The sequence below is a fragment of the Gossypium arboreum genome, chromosome 1 (genome assembly GCF_025698485.1).
Source record: "Gossypium arboreum isolate Shixiya-1 chromosome 1, ASM2569848v2, whole genome shotgun sequence".
Lineage (NCBI taxonomy): Eukaryota > Viridiplantae > Streptophyta > Magnoliopsida > Malvales > Malvaceae > Gossypium > Gossypium arboreum.
The window spans coordinates 113,176,729-113,199,576 of record NC_069070.1 but is presented as its reverse complement, the minus strand read 5'-3'; the positions used below and the strand labels follow the sequence as shown (position 1 = coordinate 113,199,576).

General features: G+C 34.6%; 1 protein-coding gene across 2 annotated transcripts; it reads left to right on the top strand.

Moving 5' to 3' along the window:
• Window positions 1-602: 602 nt before the first annotated feature.
• LOC108467092 (receptor-like serine/threonine-protein kinase SD1-8) lies at window positions 603-4,717 on the top strand. Of its 2 annotated transcripts, none has more exons than XM_017767607.2 (7): window positions 603-2,504; window positions 2,600-2,719; window positions 3,026-3,222; window positions 3,346-3,406; window positions 3,638-3,872; window positions 4,028-4,175; window positions 4,284-4,717. In XM_017767607.2, the coding sequence occupies exons 1-7, from the start codon at window positions 1,226-1,228 to the stop codon at window positions 4,596-4,598; spliced, it is 2,355 nt and encodes a 784-aa protein (XP_017623096.1). In that variant the 5' UTR covers window positions 603-1,225; the 3' UTR covers window positions 4,599-4,717. The 2 variants fall into 2 exon arrangements, with proteins under 2 accessions (XP_017623096.1, XP_017623087.1); XM_017767598.2 differs by having other exon boundaries at window positions 3,346-3,556.
• Window positions 4,718-22,848: the final 18,131 nt, after the last annotated feature.

Genomic DNA, 22,848 nt, shown 5'->3' with positions numbered 1-22,848 from the left:
TTCAAGGTTAAAAGATTTTTAACGATTAAACATACTTAACGGATGTGGGTAGGGTGATATGATACTGTTTTGGTCGTCTTCTTTCTTTCTGTGATTGAAGGCATGGAATTTGTGGACAAGCAACAGAGAAATGGACTTAATTGATCCAATGCTGGAGGAAGTGCCTACAGTTTAGCAGTGAGATATGTTAACATAGGGCTGCTTTGCATTCAAGAAACCGCAGATGATAGACCGACTATGTCCGAAATTGTCTCAATGCTTAGCAATGAAAGCCTGGACATACCTCCTCCTCAACAGCCAGCTTCTATAAATGCAACAAGTATGGAGAAAGACATGTTGGCGCAATAGAGAAGATCTGAAGTTTGCTCAGTAAATGATGCAACATTTTCAACCTTGGATGCTCGGTGACATGTTTAAGTTTCCTTTATTATAGTTCGAACGCATTGTGCAGACAATTCAAGGCAGAAATTGCGTTTTATATGTAGAATTCATTTAAATTCATGATTTTAGACTAAGCCATACTTTTCTCTAAGTCATTTGGCACTGCTATATTAAATACATATGAAGGTGGAAAATATGGCAATGTATGTAACCTCATTTTGTCAACATCGTGAGGCATAAAAATAGTGACGCATAAAAATTTGTAAACTTTTCAACACCTTATCTCTCACAGCCGTGGAATATTATATTATGAATGAATACTAGGTAACTCTTATTGCCATTTATGATTTATACAACATTCATTCATTCAAGTCAATAATGCCGATTCCTTCTGCTGCTTTGGCAAATATATATATATGGCTTCTGCTACAGGTATTTGTCTTTCTCTACTAGTTTCTTAGCTATCAGATAACTTTTTTCTTTGGGAATACCATGAGTGGTATTCTCAGGCTTAGTCATTTAGCAGTATAGATTGAAATTGAAAGCATTGAAACTCCGAACCCTTAGTCAAGTAAACTCAGATACCATGTAGCTGATTGTTAGGGATGAAAGTTTAAACAAATTAGTACGGATTCAAGGTTGATGTTGAATGTTCTTCATTTGCATGCTTGTGGGTGTTTAAAGCAGACTGTGAAACCATGGGTCCATGAGAGCTAATAGTTTGAAATAAAAGAATATAGTTGGGAACAAGCAGATATCTTAGCCGAATATCTGATATTTTCTCCAACACGAAGCTAGATCCAGTTTTCTTTGTTTCATTTTGATTACTTAAAAGGTAAAAAAAATGATCCCAAAAACCCAATTTGTTTATCCTGTTCTCCTGCTGATGTTCTCATCCCACATACTCAAATATTCAAATGCTGTGGTGGACACAATCTCACCAGGGCAACAGCTGAATATCTCACAAACTATAGTATCAGCTGGTAAAATGTTTGAATTAGGATTTTTTTCCCCTACCAATTCAACCAATTACCATATGGGAATTTGGTACAAGAATATCCCGGGGAAAACAGTTGTTTGGATAGCAAACCGAGATTATCCTGTCACTGGTTCCGCAGTTCTAAGTATTAGTGTTGATGGTAACCTAGTGATCAGGCATGGTAGGATAGTCTACATGGTGACAGATATAGTAACTAATGGAAATGTCACTGCTACATTGTTGGATTCGGGAAATCTTGTTGTGAGAGATGAAAAATCTAACACCTTATGGCAGAGCTTTGACTTCCCTTGTAATACTTTCTTGCCTGGGATGAGACTTGGATATGATAACAGGAATGGAAAAAGCTGGTCATATATCTCTTGGAAAAGTGATGATGACCCAAGTCCTGGAAATTACACCTTGAAATTAGATTCTGAACAAGGAAATAGGATTCTGATATTGAATGGAGATGATGAATACTGGAGATCTAAGCTTTGGGAAGAGGATTCCAACGTATTTGAGAGCCCTCCAGAAGTGAGATTGAACATGTTCAATTTTAGCTTTGTTTCTAATCTCTCCATAACTTATCTTACTTACAACCTCTATAGGGAAGACCTCATTAGTAGATTGATGATTGATTCAAATGGACGGCTAAGACAGTTTTCATGGTCGGGAAATGAGTGGGATGTGTTGAACTCCCAACCTAGAAACGCTTGCGATGTTCTTGCTTACTGTGGAGGCAATTCGAGCTGCACCGAAGTTCCATCACCAAATTGTAGCTGTTTACCTGGATTTAAACCAAACTCACCAGAACTTTGGAACAAAGCAGACTATAAGTTTGGATGCTCAATGATAAGTGGTTTGCAGTGTGGCAATGACACTAACATCAAGGGTGCAGAGGATGGATTTCGTATGCTGTCTAAAGTAGTACTTCCAAAGAACCCGCTGCCTCTACAGGCTCAGACTCTAAGTGATTGCCGTTCATCCTGCTTGAATGACTGCTCCTGTGCTGGTTTTTCTTATATCAGTCAAAGTTGCTCCATCTGGATTGGTGAACTTAGGAATTTGCAGCAACTTTCAGCTGATGACATTTCTGGCACAGATTTTTTTCTCAAGCTACCGGCTGCTGAATTGGGTACAGGAAGTAAGAACTTTCCCTATGCTTCGTTTTTTTGCTCCATTATGTGCATACACTGGTGGATATGATCTAATAAATTTATATATTTATGGGACTTGCAGAACGCACACCAAGTAAGAGGAAGCAGTTAATTATTATTATATCAGTGACCATCTCAGCGTCGATTCTTGCTTCAGCCTTGTTCATTTGGAAAGTGAAGATGAAAATGCACAAAAGAACAGGTAAAATGTTTCTCTCCAGAAAGTAGCAACATACAAGCAAAAGTTCAATCTTGCTGCAATTTTCAATTTACAAATGCAACACATCACCACAATTTGGCAGCGAGTCCACCTTGTCTAAGTTTCTCCATTGCACCAGTACCCACAATAAAAATCTGTAGTTTGCTTGTTTATCTAAAAGTAGATTATATTTAGATTGTTGGGAATTAATGGTTTGGTTTTGAGTGCATGAACCTCTCCAATACCTGTGCACTCAAACTGAGTATCCATATGTATGCACTCATGCTTCATTAATTCTTGATCAAGCAGGGGAGGACTTGTTATCGTTTGATCTTAGCATTAGTCCAGAACCTACCAAAAATGAACAATCTGGTGTAAAACAACGCCAGAAACATAAGAAGGAAGTGGAGATTCCAATCTTCAGCTTTTCTAGCGTTTCTGCTGCCACAAACAACTTCTCCCTCTCAAATAAACTTGGAGAAGGTGGTTTTGGACCTGTATACAAGGTAAATGATGAAATTTAAATATCATAGTTAAATCATTTTACGGAAGGAAATGCAAAAGCTTTGTTATAAGACTACAGATATCAAATTTCTTTGAGAAAGTCAAAAAGGATTTTGCTGTTTCAGGGAAAATTATTGAAAGGGAATGAAGTAGCTGTAAAAAGGCTGTCAAGAAAATCTGGACAAGGTTGGAATGAGTTAAAAAATGAGGCAGTGCTCATAGCCAAACTCCAACACAAGAATCTTGTGAAACTTCTTGGTTGTTGTATTGAAGGAGATGAAAAGATTCTTGTCTATGAGTATTTGCCAAACAAGAGCTTAGACTTATTCCTCTTTGGTAACTTTCTTCTCATGTTTTCTTTTTCCCCACTTGATTGTTATTACAGGTTTGTTTTTTTGTTGTTTTAAACCCATGAAGGTACCAATAACATTTTTACACTAGCTTGGGGAACTCGTATTCGGATCGTTGACGGGATTGCTCAAGGTCTACTTTATCTCCATCAATTTTCCAGGCTACAGATTATTCACAGGGATTTGAAGGCCAGCAACATTTTGTTGGATGAAGACATGAATCCAAAAATTTCAGATTTTGGGATGGCAAGAAGTTTTGGAGGCACCGAACCACAAGCAACCGACAAAATTGTTGGAACTTAGTAAGTAGCTAGTACTGTATATGGATCCTCTTAAGGCGAGCTGCATTTGCTATTGTTGTTTCTGTAATTTTATACATATTCTTTCACTTGGTGTATAACTGCATCTTTTCTTAATTATGAAGCTAGTGAATAACTTGATTTATAATGAAACGCAGTGGCTACATGGCTCCTGAGTATGCTCTCGAAGGTGTCTTCTCTGTGAAATCAGATGTCTTCAGCTTCGGAGTTTTGTTGTTAGAGATTTTAAGTGGCATGAAGAACACTGGCTTTTATCAGAGCAGTTCCCTCAATCTTCTAGGATATGTGAGTGACTTAATGTATACACTGAATCATTTAAGTTTTACTATGTTTTAGAATCTATTGAGGATGATTCAAAAAGATATCAGACCAAAATTTAACAATAAATGGCAGGCATGGGATCTGTGGATAAGCAGTAGGCCATTGGAGTTGATGGATATTGTAATGAAAGATAGTTCTTGTGCCAATGCAGCAATTAGATACATTAACATTGCACTTCTGTGTGTTCAAGAACATGCAGCCGACAGACCAACCATGTCTGCGGTTGTCCTGATGCTGAGCAATGAACTTACCAGCTTACCTTCTCCAAAAAAACCAGCTTTCTCAAATGTCAGAAGTATGGTAGACTCAATCCCAAATCCAAGTCACTGGAAGCCAGAGACCTGTTCTGAGAACGAACTAACAATCTCAGATATGGATGCTCGATGAAACTTTGTATTTGCTTACCTTTTTATTTTTTTTTTATTTTCCTCTTTTTCGATTCATCAACAAAATTAATTGCAGGGGTTTCCCATTATATATAAAAACACCAACTTTAAAATTATAAATTGTGAACTATATTTATGTCGTTGGTAATTTCTAAAATGATTTATTCATTCTAATTTTATTAAAATAAAATATTAGTTATTTTTATTACCATTAACATTAAAATTACTTAATTGATTATTTAATTTTATATTTACATTGATACAATAAATTAATAATTTCTTATTAAACTAAAACATCAATTAATTTTTATGTGAAACTCTTTTAATTAATATTTTTACTAAATATTAACTGATTTTATTTTTTTAATTTATTTGTTTGTTTAGTAAACTTAAATATAAAGTGAAAATTGATAACTTTGAGATGGCATGAACCATAAGTTCTTATAGGCACTAAGCTTTTAAAAATATAATTAAGTTTGTGTGGTTGTTTTTTTATTTAATTGGGTATTTGAATTGCCAAAATATATTAAAAAGTTATTGAACTTAAAAAAAAAATTAAAGCCTCTATTTTTTTTTTGCAAGATCAACATGGATTTAGAAATGGTAGGTGCCCAATCCCTTAAAATGTAAATTTTTTTATTTAGGCTATTTATAATTTATAAAATTTTAAATTAGTAGTAGTAAAATTGCACTTTGTCCCTCAAAATAGATAAAATTTGATTAATCCTCCAAAAATTAAAAAGATATATACTATTAAAATAATGAAATTACATTTTCCTATCATAAAATATATAATTTAATTTTTCCTTCAAAAGATTCTAACTTCCCTTTACTCCTAAATTGTATTTCTGAATTACCCACTAGAAAACACCCTTTAACATAAATATATAGTTCTAAGTTGCATCAAGTGTTAGAATTATTTTAAATATTGTTAAGATTATTTATATATTATTTATAATGTATAAAGGTAGACTTTAATGTATTGAAAGGCCATAGAAAAATGATTCATAAAAAAATTATGGTTACATAGATAAATGAATTATTGTTAATAAAATTTGACTTGTTTGAAAATTAAATTTTTGAAAAACAAGATAGTTTGAAAGCTAGAAATTTTGGAGAAATAAATTTTTGTTCTCTGTCTTGTGTTTAAAATCATGTTCTTTATTATAAAACTGGGAGTCTTTTATAGAGAGCTTATGCCTCTTTACAACATTTTTCTTTAAGGAATTCAATCCCCTCTATTATTACAAAGATAACATAATAGCTACTTTTCATATTATTATTATAATTTGCAGAGAATATATTTTCTGATTACAACATTTTTATAGAGAACTCACTGTTCATTCTTGGTTGCTTTTGGCAGGGAATCTCACTGTTCAACTCTATTTTTGCTCTGCAGGGAACCTCCCCTGTTCATCTTTTGTTTTTGCCTTCATTCATCTCTTGTCTTTGCAAAATTATCATCATTTTTTCTTGGTTCTGGTGATAGTTACTAAGGTGGTATCATCTGCAAGATCCACCATTTTGATTGAAGACGTTGAGGATTTATCGTCTTCTGATCCAAAATCCATTGAGCTGAGCATTTCAGCCATGAGTTTTTTATATTCCTTCTTGGTCTTGGTTTGAGCTAACATTGCATTAGCAATCGATTTTACTTGAAGGAATTTTGCTGTAGTTTGATCTGAGGTCGCGAACGTACATAATCTTGGATTTTTATAGAAGAAATTATCCAAATAATTGGAATCATATTTTTCAACGTCAAATTTTTCCCACCATTTCGTTTTCTTATCCAAATAATTGGAATCATATTTTTCAACGTCAAATTTTTCCCACCATTTCGTTCTAAAATTTCAAACTAATAGTGGAATTTCAACACATGGATCTTGTTCATAAGAATAATTCCATGAAACAATCCAAGAAATGCACAATTTTAAGAAAAAATGAATTGTTCGATAGATGTGTTTTTGGTTTGGTTCAGGTTGAAATTTGTCAAAGAGTTTGGGTTATAAATTTTGATTTTTTTTCTAATAGGATTTCGAAAGATTGATGGCCCGTACCAATTCCACCATTTTTGGAACCAAATTAGGAATTTGAATTGAGTACCATATTTGAAATATATGAGCTAGGAATGTCTTATATGTTGATTTTCCATTAGAAAGGCATTGTACCAGGCCATTTGGTAATCCCAATATATGAAATATGGGTGGTGGTCTATTTTGGTGGTGAATTTGGCTAGAATTTTCTTTGGAGAATTTGGGTTTTCACTCCAATCTCCTGGTCGAAGTATAACAGCCCGATTTTTCAGTGATGTTGGAAATAGTTATTTCGATGCCATCAAATCCAGTGAGTAAGTTCGTAAATATTATTATTTAATATTTACGAGTCAAATATGGTTTTAAAAAGGTTTTTGATTTAGTAATTTATGTTTTATAATAATTTATTAGGTCAAGTGGTTTTAGAAAGTGAGATATCGGGACCTCGTTTCTATAAACCGAGTCGTAAATATTTTTATAAATATTTACGGAGTGTCATTAAGGTAGTATTAAAGTTTCACTGAAAAATTTTAACGTTTCGATAGTTAATTAATTAAAAAGGACTAAATTGAAAAAGGTACAAAAGTTGCTAATTATAATAATAAAGTGATTAAATGGCTTTACATGTAGCACCCCAAACCCGGCCCAGAAGTTATGGCCGGATCCGGCATGCCACATCAAAAACGTTAAAAAAAACTTTCCATTCTAAGTCCAGAAAATCGTACTTGATGTTCAAAAGATTAATTCATTAAGGGTTAAAGTGAATGGAAGCTGTGCACCAGGTAGGAAACCGGAAAAGAGGTGGTGAGTCCATCGGACTGCTTAAGTACCAAGCTCCCTTCGGATCCAATCCTAGACATGCATACCGCCATTTCCACACCTTAACGTCATGGATATTTCTAGAAAACCGATTTGATTAAGTCATTTTTAGGAAAAGTGATTAATTTTGGAAAATACTTTCATTGCGGAAGCTTTGCTTGTTGTCGTGTTATTTTGAAATCAATTGTTGTTTTTTTGAAAACGCGCTTTAAAGCTATCTAATTTCAACAGTAAATAAGTAATACCTATCTTAGTAATACATATTAAAACCATCAAAAATAATTAAGCGGCCTTATTACATTTAAAAACCCAAAACTTCAAACGTAAATAAAAGGATGTCCAGTTCACCAGAAGAAAATCAAACTTTCGGAAGGGTGGCCACTCGAATTCCCTCACGACTCCAAGCCCACTATGGTTGGGGATTTCTGCGTGGATGAAAATAAAATGGGTGAGTTTGGGAAACTCAGTGTGTAAGGAAAACGCATTCAAAGCCCAAGTCACTCAAGCCTATTGGGCCTAAGCCCATTCAGTAATGATGGTCTGGCCGAGCCCTTTTCAGATTATAATAACCGGGCCTTAGCCCCTTATTCAGATAAAAGATAGCCCATAGGCCCATTTCAAAATACATGCAACATCAAGAAACATATGCAAGCCCATTTGGGAGACTACTCAACCCACCAACCACTACACTCCACCTGCACCAGCCATCCACTCCATGTGGGAATAGCTCAACCCACCCACCCAACACTCCACGCTTGCACCTTGCTTCGCTCGATTATCGAAGAATTGAGGTAAAGCCTCCAAGACGTGGACAAGCCACTTTCAGTACTTCCTCCGTCAATATCCCATCCCATGCATCGATAATAACAACATGGCATGCAGTAAATAACAACATCAAACATGCATTTAGGTCAATTTAACCCTAGGGGTATTTGGTAATTTATCTCTTAGGGGTAAGCGTAAATTTTCCACTTTTAAAGGTATTTCAGTAATTTATCTATTTTAGGGTTTTTCATGCATATTCCTACCTTTCACGTACTAATGTAATCACTACCGAGGGTTCTTACGAATTGGGCCCGTTGGCCCATCATTCCAATTTTGGCCCATTAAGCCCAAAAATATCGAGGGCACAGAAATCATGTACTTTGCAGTCCAAACATTGCAGCTTACCAAAAACATTAATCGATTTACCTCACGAGCATTCGCACACTCACAAATCTACAAAATATCGGTTTTCGACATTTTGGCTTTTCGACTTTTGCCGATCTAGACTAAGAAAGAGGGTGTTAGTTACACACCTGTTTGTGACGATATGCTGACGAGATCCACACACGAACCGCCTACAATTGGATTACTAACACGTTAATCTAACTATTCAAATACAAACTACATATTAACCCCTTACAATATTCGGCCAACCACACCTACAGATCATAGTAAGCTTATAAGAAAACAATAAGCAACTCATTAACAAATTTTTGTCAATGTTTACCACATAATCATAATTTCACTGCAAGCTGTCTTCCTGAGCAACAATCACTAAATCATTTATAACTGGAGCTACGAAACTCCAAATCAAGTTCCGTTAATTTTCCTTGAAAATAGACTCATATATCTTCTATCCATAAAATTTTCAGAATTTTTGGTTTAGCTAATCAATACCAGATTTTTCTCAAAGTTTCCCATGTTTCACTGTTTGACTAATCTGACCACTCTTCATTACGAATCAAATTTCTTATTGTACAGAATTAAAAATATGTTCTTGTTTATTTCATTAGAAACTAGACTCAATAAGCTTTAATTACATAATTTATTCAGCTTCTAATTCATCTCCCACAATTTATGGTGATTTTCCAAAGTCATGTTACTGCTGCTGTCCCAAGCAGATTTATTACCAAATCACTCTTTCATACACCTATCTTGCATGCATGTTATTTAAACATGTATATCACCAATCAATCATCACATATCTATGATTTTTACTTAAGCATAATCTCCATTTCATCATTTCAAAGCACAACATGTTAGCCGATTTTTCCCTTTAGCATCTAAGGCACATGCATGCTCATTTGTTTGGCTCAACTTCACATATCTTCCATTTTTCATCAAAAGAACATGAAACAACAACCATTTCCTTCATTTTAATTCATGACTAAATGCTCACAACACAACTAAAATCAAAATATACTTCAACAGTTAAGGTAGAATCAAGAAGAACTCATGAACCTCAAAATAGAAGCAAGGTACCAAGAACTTACCTTCAATTTTCCTCCTCCTAATGACCAAATACTCAAGAGCTTTCTCCTCTCCTTTCTCTTCTCTAACTTTCAGCTATGATGAACAAAGATGGACAAAACTTTGTTCTTTTCACCCCTTTTTCTTTTAATAAAACTTCATATTTCATCCATTTAATTCTTTAATACAAAAGACATGAAATTCTTATCATGAAACATTTACCTAACCCATTATCATGGAACATTTACCTAACCTATTATCATGAAACATTTACCTAACCCATTATCAATTTGTATCAATTTGTACCATAAATTATGGATATCAAGTGTACATTTTGTCTACAATAACATGATGGCTAGCCACTTCATGTAAAATGGGAGGTTTGTCATGCAAATCCTCCTATTTTGCACTCCTATTTATTTGGCCACGTCAATTTAGCCTATAGCATTTTCAAACATTTTCACATAGGTCCTATTTCATAATTTCACTCACAAATGACAAAATCAAAGCATGAAATTTTGCCAACATTCACGAATTCGAAAATTGGGGCGTTATAACTCTACCCTCCTTAAAGAAATTTTGTCCTTGAAATTTACCTAATCCAAACAGATGAGGGTATTCTTTGTTGCATCGTCTCTTCGCTCCCAAACTCGAAGTTTCCTTCCTTAACTTGTTGAAAACGAGCGACCAAAGACTCATCGTTCAACTGTTTTTCCTTAATCGATCCACCCAGTTGGCCTCACTTGCAACTCACCAATGACTTCCATCATCATATAGACTCAGACGAGCAAACATTGCTCTCGGATCGACATGACTCTACAACTTAGAGCATCGGCTACCACATTAGCCTTGCTTGGGTGATACTCGATCGAGCAGTCATAATCCTTAAGCAACTCAATCCATCTCCTTTGCCTAAGGTTCAGCTCCTTCGAGTCAACAAATACTTAAGACTCTTATGGTCGGTGTATATAATACACCTTTCTCCGCATAAGTAATGTCTCCAAATCTTAAGTGCAAATATCACTGCCGCCAACTCTAAATCATGAGTCAAATAGTTTCCCTCATGAGGCTTAAGCTATCGTGATGCATATGCAACCACCTTACCCTCTTGCATTAACATGCAGCCCAAACCCACGTGTGATGCGTTATCGCACACAGTAAAATCATTCCCAGACTCTGCTGAATTAACACAAGTGCTTCAATGTAACTTTCTTCAACTTCTCAAAAGCTTCCTCATTGTTTCTTAGTCCATACAAACGGTACTCCCTTCCTTATGTGTTTTGTCGAGGTGCTGCCATCATAGAAAAAACCTTCCACAAACCTTCAGAGTATCCCGCCAATCCTAGAAAACTCCGTATTTCGACATTGACCTAGGCGGCTTCCACTCCAAAATCACTTCAATTTTCCGAGGGTCCACCTTAATCCCTTCAGCAGAGACCACATGTCCTAAGAAGGTTACCTCCTCAACCAAAGTTCAGACTTGTGAACTTCAAAAAGTTCCTTCTCCCTTAACACTTACAGACTATACGAGATGCTCATCATGTTTCGCTTCAGATTTGAATATACCAGATATCATCAATAAAGACGACTACTTAACCGATCCAAAATGGTTGGAACACACGATTCATCGATCCATAAATGTTGCAGAGCGTTCGTTAGTCCAAATGGCATAACCAGAAACTCGTAATGACCATACCGAGTCCTGAATGTCCTCTTTTGGATGTCTGCCTCATTGACCCTTAACTAATGATATCCAGATCGAAGGTCGATCTTGGAAAATACAGAAGCTCCTCTAAGCTGGTCGAATAGATCGTTAATCCTTGGCAGTGGATACTTATTCTTAATCATCAGTTTGTTCAACTGGCGATAATCAATGCACATCCGCATCGTTCCATCCTTCTTTTTCACGAATAGCACTGGTGCTCCCCATGGAGACATGCTTGGCCTAATAAAGCCCCTATCCAACAACTCTTGAATTTGAGTATTTAACTCTACTAACTCCTTCGGTGCCATCCTATACGGTGCGATAGACACAGGCGCCATTCCAGGCAACAAGTCTATTCCAAACTCAACTTCTCGATTCGGAGGCAATCCTGGAAGCTCCTCCGAAAAAACATCTTGGAACTCCTTTAAGGTCCTAACCTTATCCACTGTCAGTCCCTCCTCTTCCGACTGACTTACAAATACCAAATAGACATCACAACCTTTCCGAATCCACTTTTCGGCCCTTAATTCCGACACCACATTGGACAAATAATCCCTTCGCTCACCTATCACCATAACCTCCTCATCCTTTGTGGTCCTTAACACCATTCGCTTAGCAAGACAATCCAGTGGTCGCCTTATGCTTAACAAGCTAGTCCATTCCCAAAATGAGATCAAACTCTCCGAACGGTAACTCCATCAGATCTCCAGGGAAAATCCTACCTTGAGTTTCTAAGGGTACATCCCTATACAGTTTGTCAACCCTAACCGAGTGACCCAAGGGACTTAGTACAGATACCCCACTCACAATCTCCTCAGAGCAGTCCAAGTCGTCCATAATCCATTCTGTGGCCTCCAACCAATATTTCGCCACATTTGGGGCTATACCAGACACGCCCTTAAATATTTCCGTTTCGTTAGTCCCGAAGTCATTCAGAAATTGATCCCTGAATTTCGTTGCCCGAACTTGCTCCGGCAACCCTTTCCAGAACATGAAGTATTGCCTGTGACAAGGCATCATCCTCGGCGGCCCTATCATACGGCCCATTCTCATCCGTCGGTGGTGATCGTGTTACTCCAGTGGGTATGTGTTCAGAAGACGAAGATCCACTCGAGCACTTCCTCGGCTCCGTCTACGGACTCTTGTACTCATATCGTATTATCTTGATTACAAATTTTTATGCATCAATTAATATTCCAGTGTTTATTACAGATGTTTTATGAATCAGACAGTAGTTCAGAGTTTGTTTTCGCAGAATCGAAGTCTAGCTACAGTTTCAATCTCTTCTCAGATTTTCCTATGGTTTCAGTATCATCCTATCTAGAGTGTCCTAGTAGGGTTTCAGTACAGATAGATAATTCAGGAAAATATTCAAAAAAATTCAGAATACTTACAGACTTGAGCCGGAGATTCGGAATGCCACCTTCTAAAGATCTAAATTTTGAAAATCAAGTTTTTCGCATTCTTTATAAAATTTTCGCTTTCAAAAATCTTTGTTTTTGTAAACCCATTCCATAGCCGAGTTGTTGTAACCTAGGCTCTGATACCACTAAATGTAGCACCCCAAACCCGGCCCAGAAGTTATGGCCGGATCCGGCATGCCACATCAAAAACATTAAAAAAAATTTCCATTCTAAGTCCAGAAAATCGTACTTGATGTTTAAAAGATTAATTCATTAAGGGTTAAAGTGAATGGAAGTCTGCACCGGTAGGAAACCAGGAAAAGAGGTGGTGAGTCCATCGGACCGCTATACCAAGCTCCCTTCGGATCCAATCCTAGACATGCATACCGCCATTTCCACACCTTAACGTCATGGATATTTCAAGGAAACCGATTTGATTAAGTCATTTTAGGAAAAGTGATTAATTTTGGAAAATACTTTCATTGCGGAAGCTTTGCTTGTTGTCGTGTTATTTTGAAATCAATTGTTGTTTTTTTGAAAACGCGCCCTAAAGCTATCCAATTTCAACAGTTAAAATAAGTAATACCTATCTTAGTAATACATATTAAAACCATCAAAATAATTAAGCGGCCTTATTACATTTAAAACCCAAAACTTCAAACGTAAATAAAAGGATGTCCAGTTCACCGAAGAAAATCAAACTTTCAGAGCGGGTGGCCACTCGAATTCCCTCACGACTCCAAGCCCACTATGGTTGAGGATTTCTGCGTGGATGAAAATAAAAGGGTGAGTTTGGGGAAACTCAGTATGTAAGGAAAACGCATTCAAAGCCCAAGTCACTCAAGTTTATTGGGCCTAAGCCCATTCAGTAATGATGGTATCTGGCCGAGCCCTTTCAGATTACAATAAACCGGGCCTTAGCCCCTTATTCAGATAACAAGATAGCCCATAGGCCCATTTCAAAATACATGCAACATCAAGTAAACATATGCAAGCCCATTTGGGAGACTACTCAACCCACCAACCACTACACTCCACCGCACCAGCCATCCACTCCATGTGGGAATAGCTCAACCCACCCAAATTTAACACTCCACAGCTTCTTACCTTGCCGTCAGCTTAACAAAGAATTGAGGTAAAGCCTCCAAGACGTGGACAAGCCACTTTCAGTACTTCCTCCGTCAATATCCCAGTCCCATGCATCGATAATAACAACATGGCATGCAAGAAATAACAACATCAAACATGCATTTAGGTCAATTTAACCCTGGGGTATTTGGTAATTTATCTCCTAGGGGTAAACCGTAAATTTTCCACTTTTAAAGGTATTTCAGTAATTTATCTATTTTAGGGTTTTTCATGCATATTCCTACCTTTCACGTACTAATGTAATCACTACCGAGGGTTCTTACCGAATTGGGCAGCTGGCCCATCATTCCACTCGCCCATTAAGCCCAAAAATATCGAGGGCACGTAAATCATGTACTTTGCAATCCAAACATTGCAGCTTACCAAAACATTAATCGATTTACCTCACGAGCATTCGTGACACTCGCAAATCTACAAAATACCGAGTTTCGGCATTTTGGCTTTTCGACTTTTGCCGATCTAGACTAAGAAAGAGGGTGTTAGTTACACACTGCTTGTGACGATATCTTGACGAGATCCCACACGAACCGCCTACAATTGGATTACTAACACGTTAATCTAACTATTCAAATACAAACTACGATTAACCCCTTACAATATTCGTCCAACCACACCTACAGATCATAGTAAGCTTATAAGAAAACAATAAGCAACTCATTAACAAATTTTTGTCAATGTTTACCACATAATCATAATTTCACTGCAAGCTGTCTTCCTGAGCAACAATCACTAAATCATTTATAACTGGAGCTACGAAACTCCAAATCAAGTTCCATTAATTTTCCTTGAAAATAGACTCATATATCTTCTATCCATAAAATTTTCAGAATTTTTGGTTTAGCTAATCAATACCAGATTTTTCTCAAAGTTTCCCATATTTCATTGTTTGACTAATCTGACCACTCTTCATTACGAATCAAATTTCTCATTGTACAGAATTAAAAATATGTTCTTGTTTATTTCATTAGAAACTAGACTCAATAAGCTTTAATTACATAATTTATTCAGCTTCTAATTCATCTCCCACAATTTATGGTGATTTTCCAAAGTCATGTTACTGCTGCTATCCCAAGCAGATTTATTACCAAATCACTCTTTCATGCACCTATCTTGCATGCATGTTATTTAAACATGTATATCACCAATCAATCATCACATATCTATGATTTTTACTTAAGCATAATCTCCATTTCATCATTTCAAAGCACAACATGTTAGCCGATTTTTCCCTTTAGCATCTAAGGCACATGCATGCTCATTTGTTTGGCTCAACTTCACATATCTTCCATTTTTCATCAAAAGAACATGAAACAACAACCATTTCCTTCATTTTAATTCATGACTAAATGCTCATAACACAACTAAAAATCAAAATATACTTCAACAGTTAAGGTAGAATCAAGAAGAACTCATGAACCTCAAAATAGAAGCAAGGTACCAAGAACTTACCTTCAATTTTCCTCCTCCTAATGACCAAATACTCAAGAGCTTTCTCCTCTCCTTTCTCTTCTCTAACTTTCAGCTATGATGAACAAAGATGGACAAAACTTTGTTCTTTTCACCCCTTTTTCTTTTAATAAAACTTCATATTTCATCCATTTAATTCTTTAATACAAAAGACATGAAATTCTTATCATGAAACATTTACCTAACCCATTATCATGGAACATTTACCTAACCTATTATCATGAAACATTTACCTAACCCATTATCAATTTGTATCAATTTGTACCATAAATTATGGATATCAAGTGTACATTTTGTCTACAATAACATGATGGCTAGCCACTTCATGTAAAATGGGAGGTTTGTCATGCAAATCCTCCTATTTTGCACTCCTATTTATTTGGCCACGTCAATTTAGCCTATAGCATTTTCAAACATTTTCACATAGGTCCTATTTCATAATTTCACTCACAAATGACAAAATCAAAGCATGAAATTTTGCCAACATTCACAGAATTCCCGAAAATTGGGGCGTTACATTACAATTAAGTGCAGGTTTATTAAAATTTTTCAAAATTAAGAGCAGGTTTCCCACGACCAAGATACACGCCCGTGTTCTAGGCCGTGTAGCACACACGGCTGAGACACACGCCCGTGTCTCTGCCCATGTGCTCAATTCTGAACATTTTGTTTCTCAAATTTAAGATGCAGGGGACACACAGCTGAAACCTTTGTTGTTTCACCTGCAATTTGTTTGAGAGGAACTTCATCTTTTTGTAACACCCCCTACCCGTATCCATTGTCGGAATAGCGTACGAGGCATTATCGTAGTTTACTTAACATTTTCAGATAATTCTGAGTCATTTATTATTCATATTTTAGAAATAATCATAATGTCTCTCTATTGGGCCCTCGAAGCCCCAAACATACATTAGAAACCAACCGGAATTAAATCGGGTTTATAAAAAAAAAAATTCGCAAAATCTTAAATTTTATTTTTCATCTAAGTACTTACTATTTCAATGCTCCTTATAATTAAACATGTTACCGTTCAATTAATAGTTTGGCACTTGTCTAAGCGTCAAACAACATCATTGTTAGTATACTTGCACACATTTCATCTAAATTCAACATTGATATACTTATTTTCTCTACATATCGCACTTGAGTTTAATAATAGTCTCAACTTACATAATTTCCTTGTATCAACATATCAAAGATAATCATATATGTACATGTCATGAAACATATCATGCTCTTACTATTTCTTCATAAGCATATATCATTCATTTCATTATATCAATATTTCATGCTCCATCATTTCCATATATTTTATGTATATTTATTAGGTAATAGTTTATATCAAACTTGACATAAATTATATTCCATGTACTTATACTTATTTTGTTTATTTATCTTCATAATTATTCCATACAACTATTTTGTACATATATTTCCATATGACCAGTTCTTGTAAACATTTCACACAACCATTTCATATAACCATTCGTCATCTGATAAGTATTACCTGAATATCAATTGTTCAATAGATGTCATAGGGTCTCCCATCCACGGTCTTATTTATCTTTGACATGATGCCATAGTGTCTTTCAACTATGGTCTTACTCATTCATTTTCTGTCATGTTGCCATGGTATCTTTCAACCATGGTCTTATTCTTTTCATGTCACGTTGTCATGGTATCTTTCAACCATGGTCTTATTCATTTCATATCAGGTTGCCATGGTATCTTTCAACCATGGTCTTATTCTTTTCATGTCACGTTGCCATGGTATCTTTCAACCATGGTCTTACACATTTCATATCACGTTGCCATGGTATCTTTCAACCATGGTCTTACACATTTCATATTAGGTTGTCATGGTATCTTTCAACCATGGTCTTATACATTTCATATCAGGTTGCCATGGTATCTTTCAACCATGGTCTTACACATTTCATATCAGAGAGCACACTCCCACGAACCTCATCCTTACAGTGGGATTACCAGATTCAAAGCTAAATCCCAGTAATATAAACTCATAGAGTATTGTCGGGATTACCGGTCCGGCTAAATCCTCGCAACGACAATTACTCTAATGAGCTTGATCTGAACTACCATCAAAGCTAAATTCAGACCCTAATTCGGATTACCCGTCCGGGCTAAATCCATTTTACACGTATTCTTCGGGAAGGCTATATCAGAATAGGATCACCTGTCCGGGCTAGATCTTTTTTACCGTCAATTCCTTTTCAGAGATCCACCGAATTTTCCTTTCATTCAACCGGGCTTTATTTTCAATTTATATCGAGTATTAGCAATATTTCATCAATTATCATGAATTGAACATTCAAATCATATTTTCATCACATAACCACATATTTCAAGTATTTAAAATACAATTCAAGTTACACAAACTTACCTCATTGCTTGTTTGTGTTTATAATTTCATTAATCCGATATCTTTTATTTTCCACGATCAAGTCTCATTTTTGAGTCGCCCGGATCTTTATAAATAAATTTGATCATCATTTTTATTCATTTTATATTCTAATGCATTTAATTAATGCTCTAGGAAAAATTACCATTTTGCCCCTAAACTTTTAATTAATGACGATTTCATCCTTAAGGTCAGGAAAATAAAATTATTGTAATTTAATCCTTATTTCTAGATATTATTCTCATACATATTGATAACAATCCATGAATTCTATAAAATATCAGAATTTTCCATAATTTCAACACTTTTCAATTTAATCCCTAAAACATGTTTTCCCCCGATCTTGAACTAAATTAATAATTTCATTCAATTTTGTAATTTAAATAATAAAATAATCCATTTCATGCAATTTAGTCATTTCTAACATTTTTACAAAATTACCCATAAAATTTTACTTTTATTCAATTTAGTCCCTGAGCCTAAAACATGCAAATTAGCCATGCTAGATGAATATTCATACATATTTTTCCTCCTCCTCCTCTCCATTCCACATCCTTAGTGTATATAACACACTTGTAAGTAGCATTATCTATAATTTTTATTATTTACTTTTATGAATATTCAAGTTGTCCATCTGTGTCATAGTCACTAAATTATTTATAACTCGAGCTACGGAACTCAAAATTAATATCCGTTAATTTTCCCTAAAACTAGACTCATATATATTTTTACCATAAAATTTTCAGAATTTTTAGTTTATCCATTAGGTACATTTTATTCTTTAAATTCACCCCTATTCTGCTGTCTGACAGTTCCGACCCTTCTTCACTAAAAATTAATTATCTCACAGTAAAGAACTCGGATAATATTCCCATTGATTTCTCCTGAAAATAGACTCATTATGAATTCTAAAAATATAAATTTAATCCTCTAATTATTTTTATTCAATTTTTGGTGATTTTTCAAAGTCAGAACAGGGGAACCCGAATTCATTCTGACATTGTCTCACAAAATTCATTATATCTCATAATTTACAATTCAATTGCTACACCGTTTCTTCTATAAGAAACTAGACTCAATAAGCTTTAATTCTATGTTTTATTAATCCTCTAATTCAATTTCTAAAATTTTTGGTGATTTTTCAAACTTAGACTACTGCTGCTGTCCAAAATAGTCTTAGTGCAAAATGTTGATTTTCTACTTTTAATTTCAATTTAATCCTAACTAAATTCACTTACTTTTCTATCTTAATTCATACTTTATTTCTACTCAATTTTAACTAAACTCATATTTAACTATTAAATTTCCAGCATATTTTCCTAATTTCGAAATTTCATCAATTTAGTCCCTACAACATAAAACTTATGAATTAATTTACAATTCAATCCTTATTTCATTTCTAACTTGAATTCCTATCAATCTAACCCCTGATTCATCTTTTTATTCAACATGAACAATATTTAAAAATCTAATAACTTTCAAAATATTCACTTAATTTCATCAAAACCTTGTCCCAAAGCTTCCAAAACATCAAAATTAAGTAAAAAGGGGCTAAATTGACTTACCTATTTAACTTTCAAGCCTTGAAATCCCAATTTTTCCCTTTTTCCTTCTTGCTTTTTTCCCTTCCTTATTTCTTTCCCCTGCTCTCTGTTTCATTTCATCCTTTCTTTCTTTTTCTATTCTTTTTCTTTTTTATTCCTTTTACTTTATATATGTAAATACCCAAATTTGCCCAGCCCAATCCTAAATAACCCATTAAACCCAACTAACCCAACAGCAGCCCAACCCAAACACAAAACAAAAAAGGGAACTAAAAACCCTAGCCTAATCAGCCCTGCTGCCGCACTTGTCCCATCGCCCATACCGTCTGCCTTCACCCACCCCTCTGTCACCGCCATTGACTCCAGAGGCCTGCAAATAGATTAAAGGAAAGAAAAGGAGACAACAACACGCAAAAAAAACAGATAGCAGTAGCAAAAAGGGGTAATACCATGTATTTGGCTATATATAGCCAAGCAAAAATTGTAACCTTTCTTTTTTTTGGAGAGAAGAAAAGAGAACAAAAAAAGGAGAAATACAGGAGAAAATCATAAACATTCAAACAAAAGGTTGTTTCTTCTCTCTGTAAATCATCTACTTTCATCTTACGAGTAGGTCTAACATACATACACGCATAGTACACATATACATATATATACATATATAAAAAAGGGAGAAACGGAGAAACTATTACCGTCTCAGAGATCGGGAAAGCCAGGAGCTGAAAGGTTTCCAGGGTGCGTTTTGATCACTAAAAAGGGCTTTTGCTTGCATTAAACCCGGATCTGGGGAGAGAAGAGCAAAAGGAGCCGATTCGGTGCCACTTTTGCACCTTCGGCCACCATGCGTGGCGAACGCCGGCGACAGACGGGCCTCGATCCGGCGATTAGAAATCGCTCTCGCCGGAGGGACTTATCCTTCTCTCCCCTTTTTTTCCCTCTGCACTGATGAAATGAAATTTTTACAAAAAATTTTTTGCTTTTATTGCCCCCATAGTGCGACGTCGTTTTGGAGCAAACTTCCAATACCCAAAACGGCGTCGTTTCACGCCGAACCTGAAGACCCGACCCGTGAGCAGCAGGATCCGCACGTTTCTGCTAAGGGGGATAATTGCTTGCGCAGTCCCTCCGCATTTCTGCCATGTTTTAATCCAGTTTTCTTTATTTCTTAATTATGTCTTGTAATTTTAATCTTTTTAATTTTGTCCCCTGATTATTGAGGGAATAGATGTTGAGACGGCGTCGTTTGGGGACATGGTATAATAGCAGGATGGGTCCCCCATTTACTTCGTGTATTTTATTAAACCTCCTCCATTTATTTTTATTCCAAATTGGCCCCAGAACTTCATTCTTGTTTCGAATTCAATCCCTTTCTGTACTTAATGAGGTTTTTCCATTATTTTTTTACCCTTTTTTGATATTATTTATTATCCTATTCATTATTATTATTACTGTCATTAGCATATTATCACTATATTTTAGAATTTCTTTTTAAATTTCAATTAATACTTATATACATATATATTTTATATATATTCATATAGTTGTTTTTTATTATTATTCCATGTATACACATTTAAATACCATATCATACTCCATATTATACATATACATATTAACATTATACCATGTATATAATTTTATAAATATTATATATATATATATATATTTTAATATAATATATATTGTATACATACTTTTAACATCATCATGTATTCATTTTAATATATATGTATATATCTATGTAATATCATTAATATCTATTCCTTTTTAAAAAAAATTATTATTATTTTTAGTATGTATATACTATGTAAATATTGCATTTTTATTATGTATATATTTTTAATACGGATACATTTTTTATATTACATGAATATATCTTTTAATATTGTATTTTTATTGTTATGCATATACCTTAATACTATATCATTTATATATTTTTATTTCTCATATTATCTTATGCTTATGTTTTTTCTAAACTATACCATGTATATACTACTACTATATATCTATTTATATAGTTATTAATATTTTTTGTGTTTATGATTATTTCTAATATGTATGTATTATGTATTTACCTCTAATACTATGTATTGTATATTCTACTATTATCATTACTATATTTATTATTATTGTTGTTAATTTTATTATTTGACATAGTATTGTTATCACCTTTTTTTTTCTTTCTTATTATTATTATTATTATTATTATTATTATTATTATTATTATTATTTATCATTGTTTGTGTTATTTATTTATTTACGTATATATCATTTACTTAAGTTTTTACTTTACTTTTCGTTATCTTTGATCTGTGATTATTTCGCGTGTTTGCTAATTGTTGTTATTCTCGTCTTTTATCTTATTTTATATTAATGCATCTATTATGCTCATGTATGTCATCCCATTTTTTTTTATTTCCGATTTACAAATATCACTTTTTAACTTCTAATTCTTTAAAACTAATTATTCCCTTTTATTTCAAGTTAAATTAGTGTATTTCAAGCCGATTTTATAATTATTTGTTTAAAAATTCTTTAAAACGGAGTCGATATTCGATGTTTGGCAATTCAGGGAATCGTGCCCTATTGTGCTGGGTTGCAATTTCTCGTTTGCCCAAAATAATCGAATATCTCTTTAAAATTTCGTTCATATTTTCTAAAAACTTTTTAAAACGAAGGAAATATTCGATGTTCGACAATTCGGGGAATCGTGCCCTATCGTGCAGGGTTGCAATTTCTCGTTTGCGCAAAATAATCGAACATCCCTTTGGAATTTCATTCGTGGTTTCCAAGGTGAGGCAATACTCAACGTTTGGAAATTCGAGGGATCGTGCCCTACTGTGCTGGGTTTCAATTTTTTCGTTGGACTAAATAGTTGAGCATCCTTTTGAAATTTCCAAATTATAAATTTTTGGAAATTGAAATCTATCGCGTTTTCGAGGGTATAAAAGATCGCATCCTATCGTGCTGGATGTGGTGCTATATTCCTCTGAAACAAGAAGGTTTTGATGACCAATTCGGGTTATTCAAATGTGATCAAAAGTAACCTCATTTCAAAACATTTTAAATCTTAGACCCAAGGACAGTTATTTAGTCGATATGGTACCAATTTTGGGGCGTAATGAGGGTGCTAATCATTCCTCGTACGTAACCGACTCCCGAGCCTGTTTTCTCAAAATTTCGTAAACCAAAATTATTATTTTAGTGAACCAGAATATTTTATTAAAACAATCAAATTTCTAGGTGATCCGATCACACCTAAACAAAAAAGATTGGTGGCGACTCCACGTTTTGTTTTCAAAAAAGTCGATCCCCATTTTTTTTAAAAATAAAAATGGTTTCGACAGCTTGGCGACTCCACTGGGGACCTTAATAAGAGAGTCAGTCCATAAAATTGATTATCTGCTGTCCTTTTGTTAGTTGATTGAAAATTTGTTTGGAAAATCATGATTTCTTCAATTGCATTCGATTGTATGA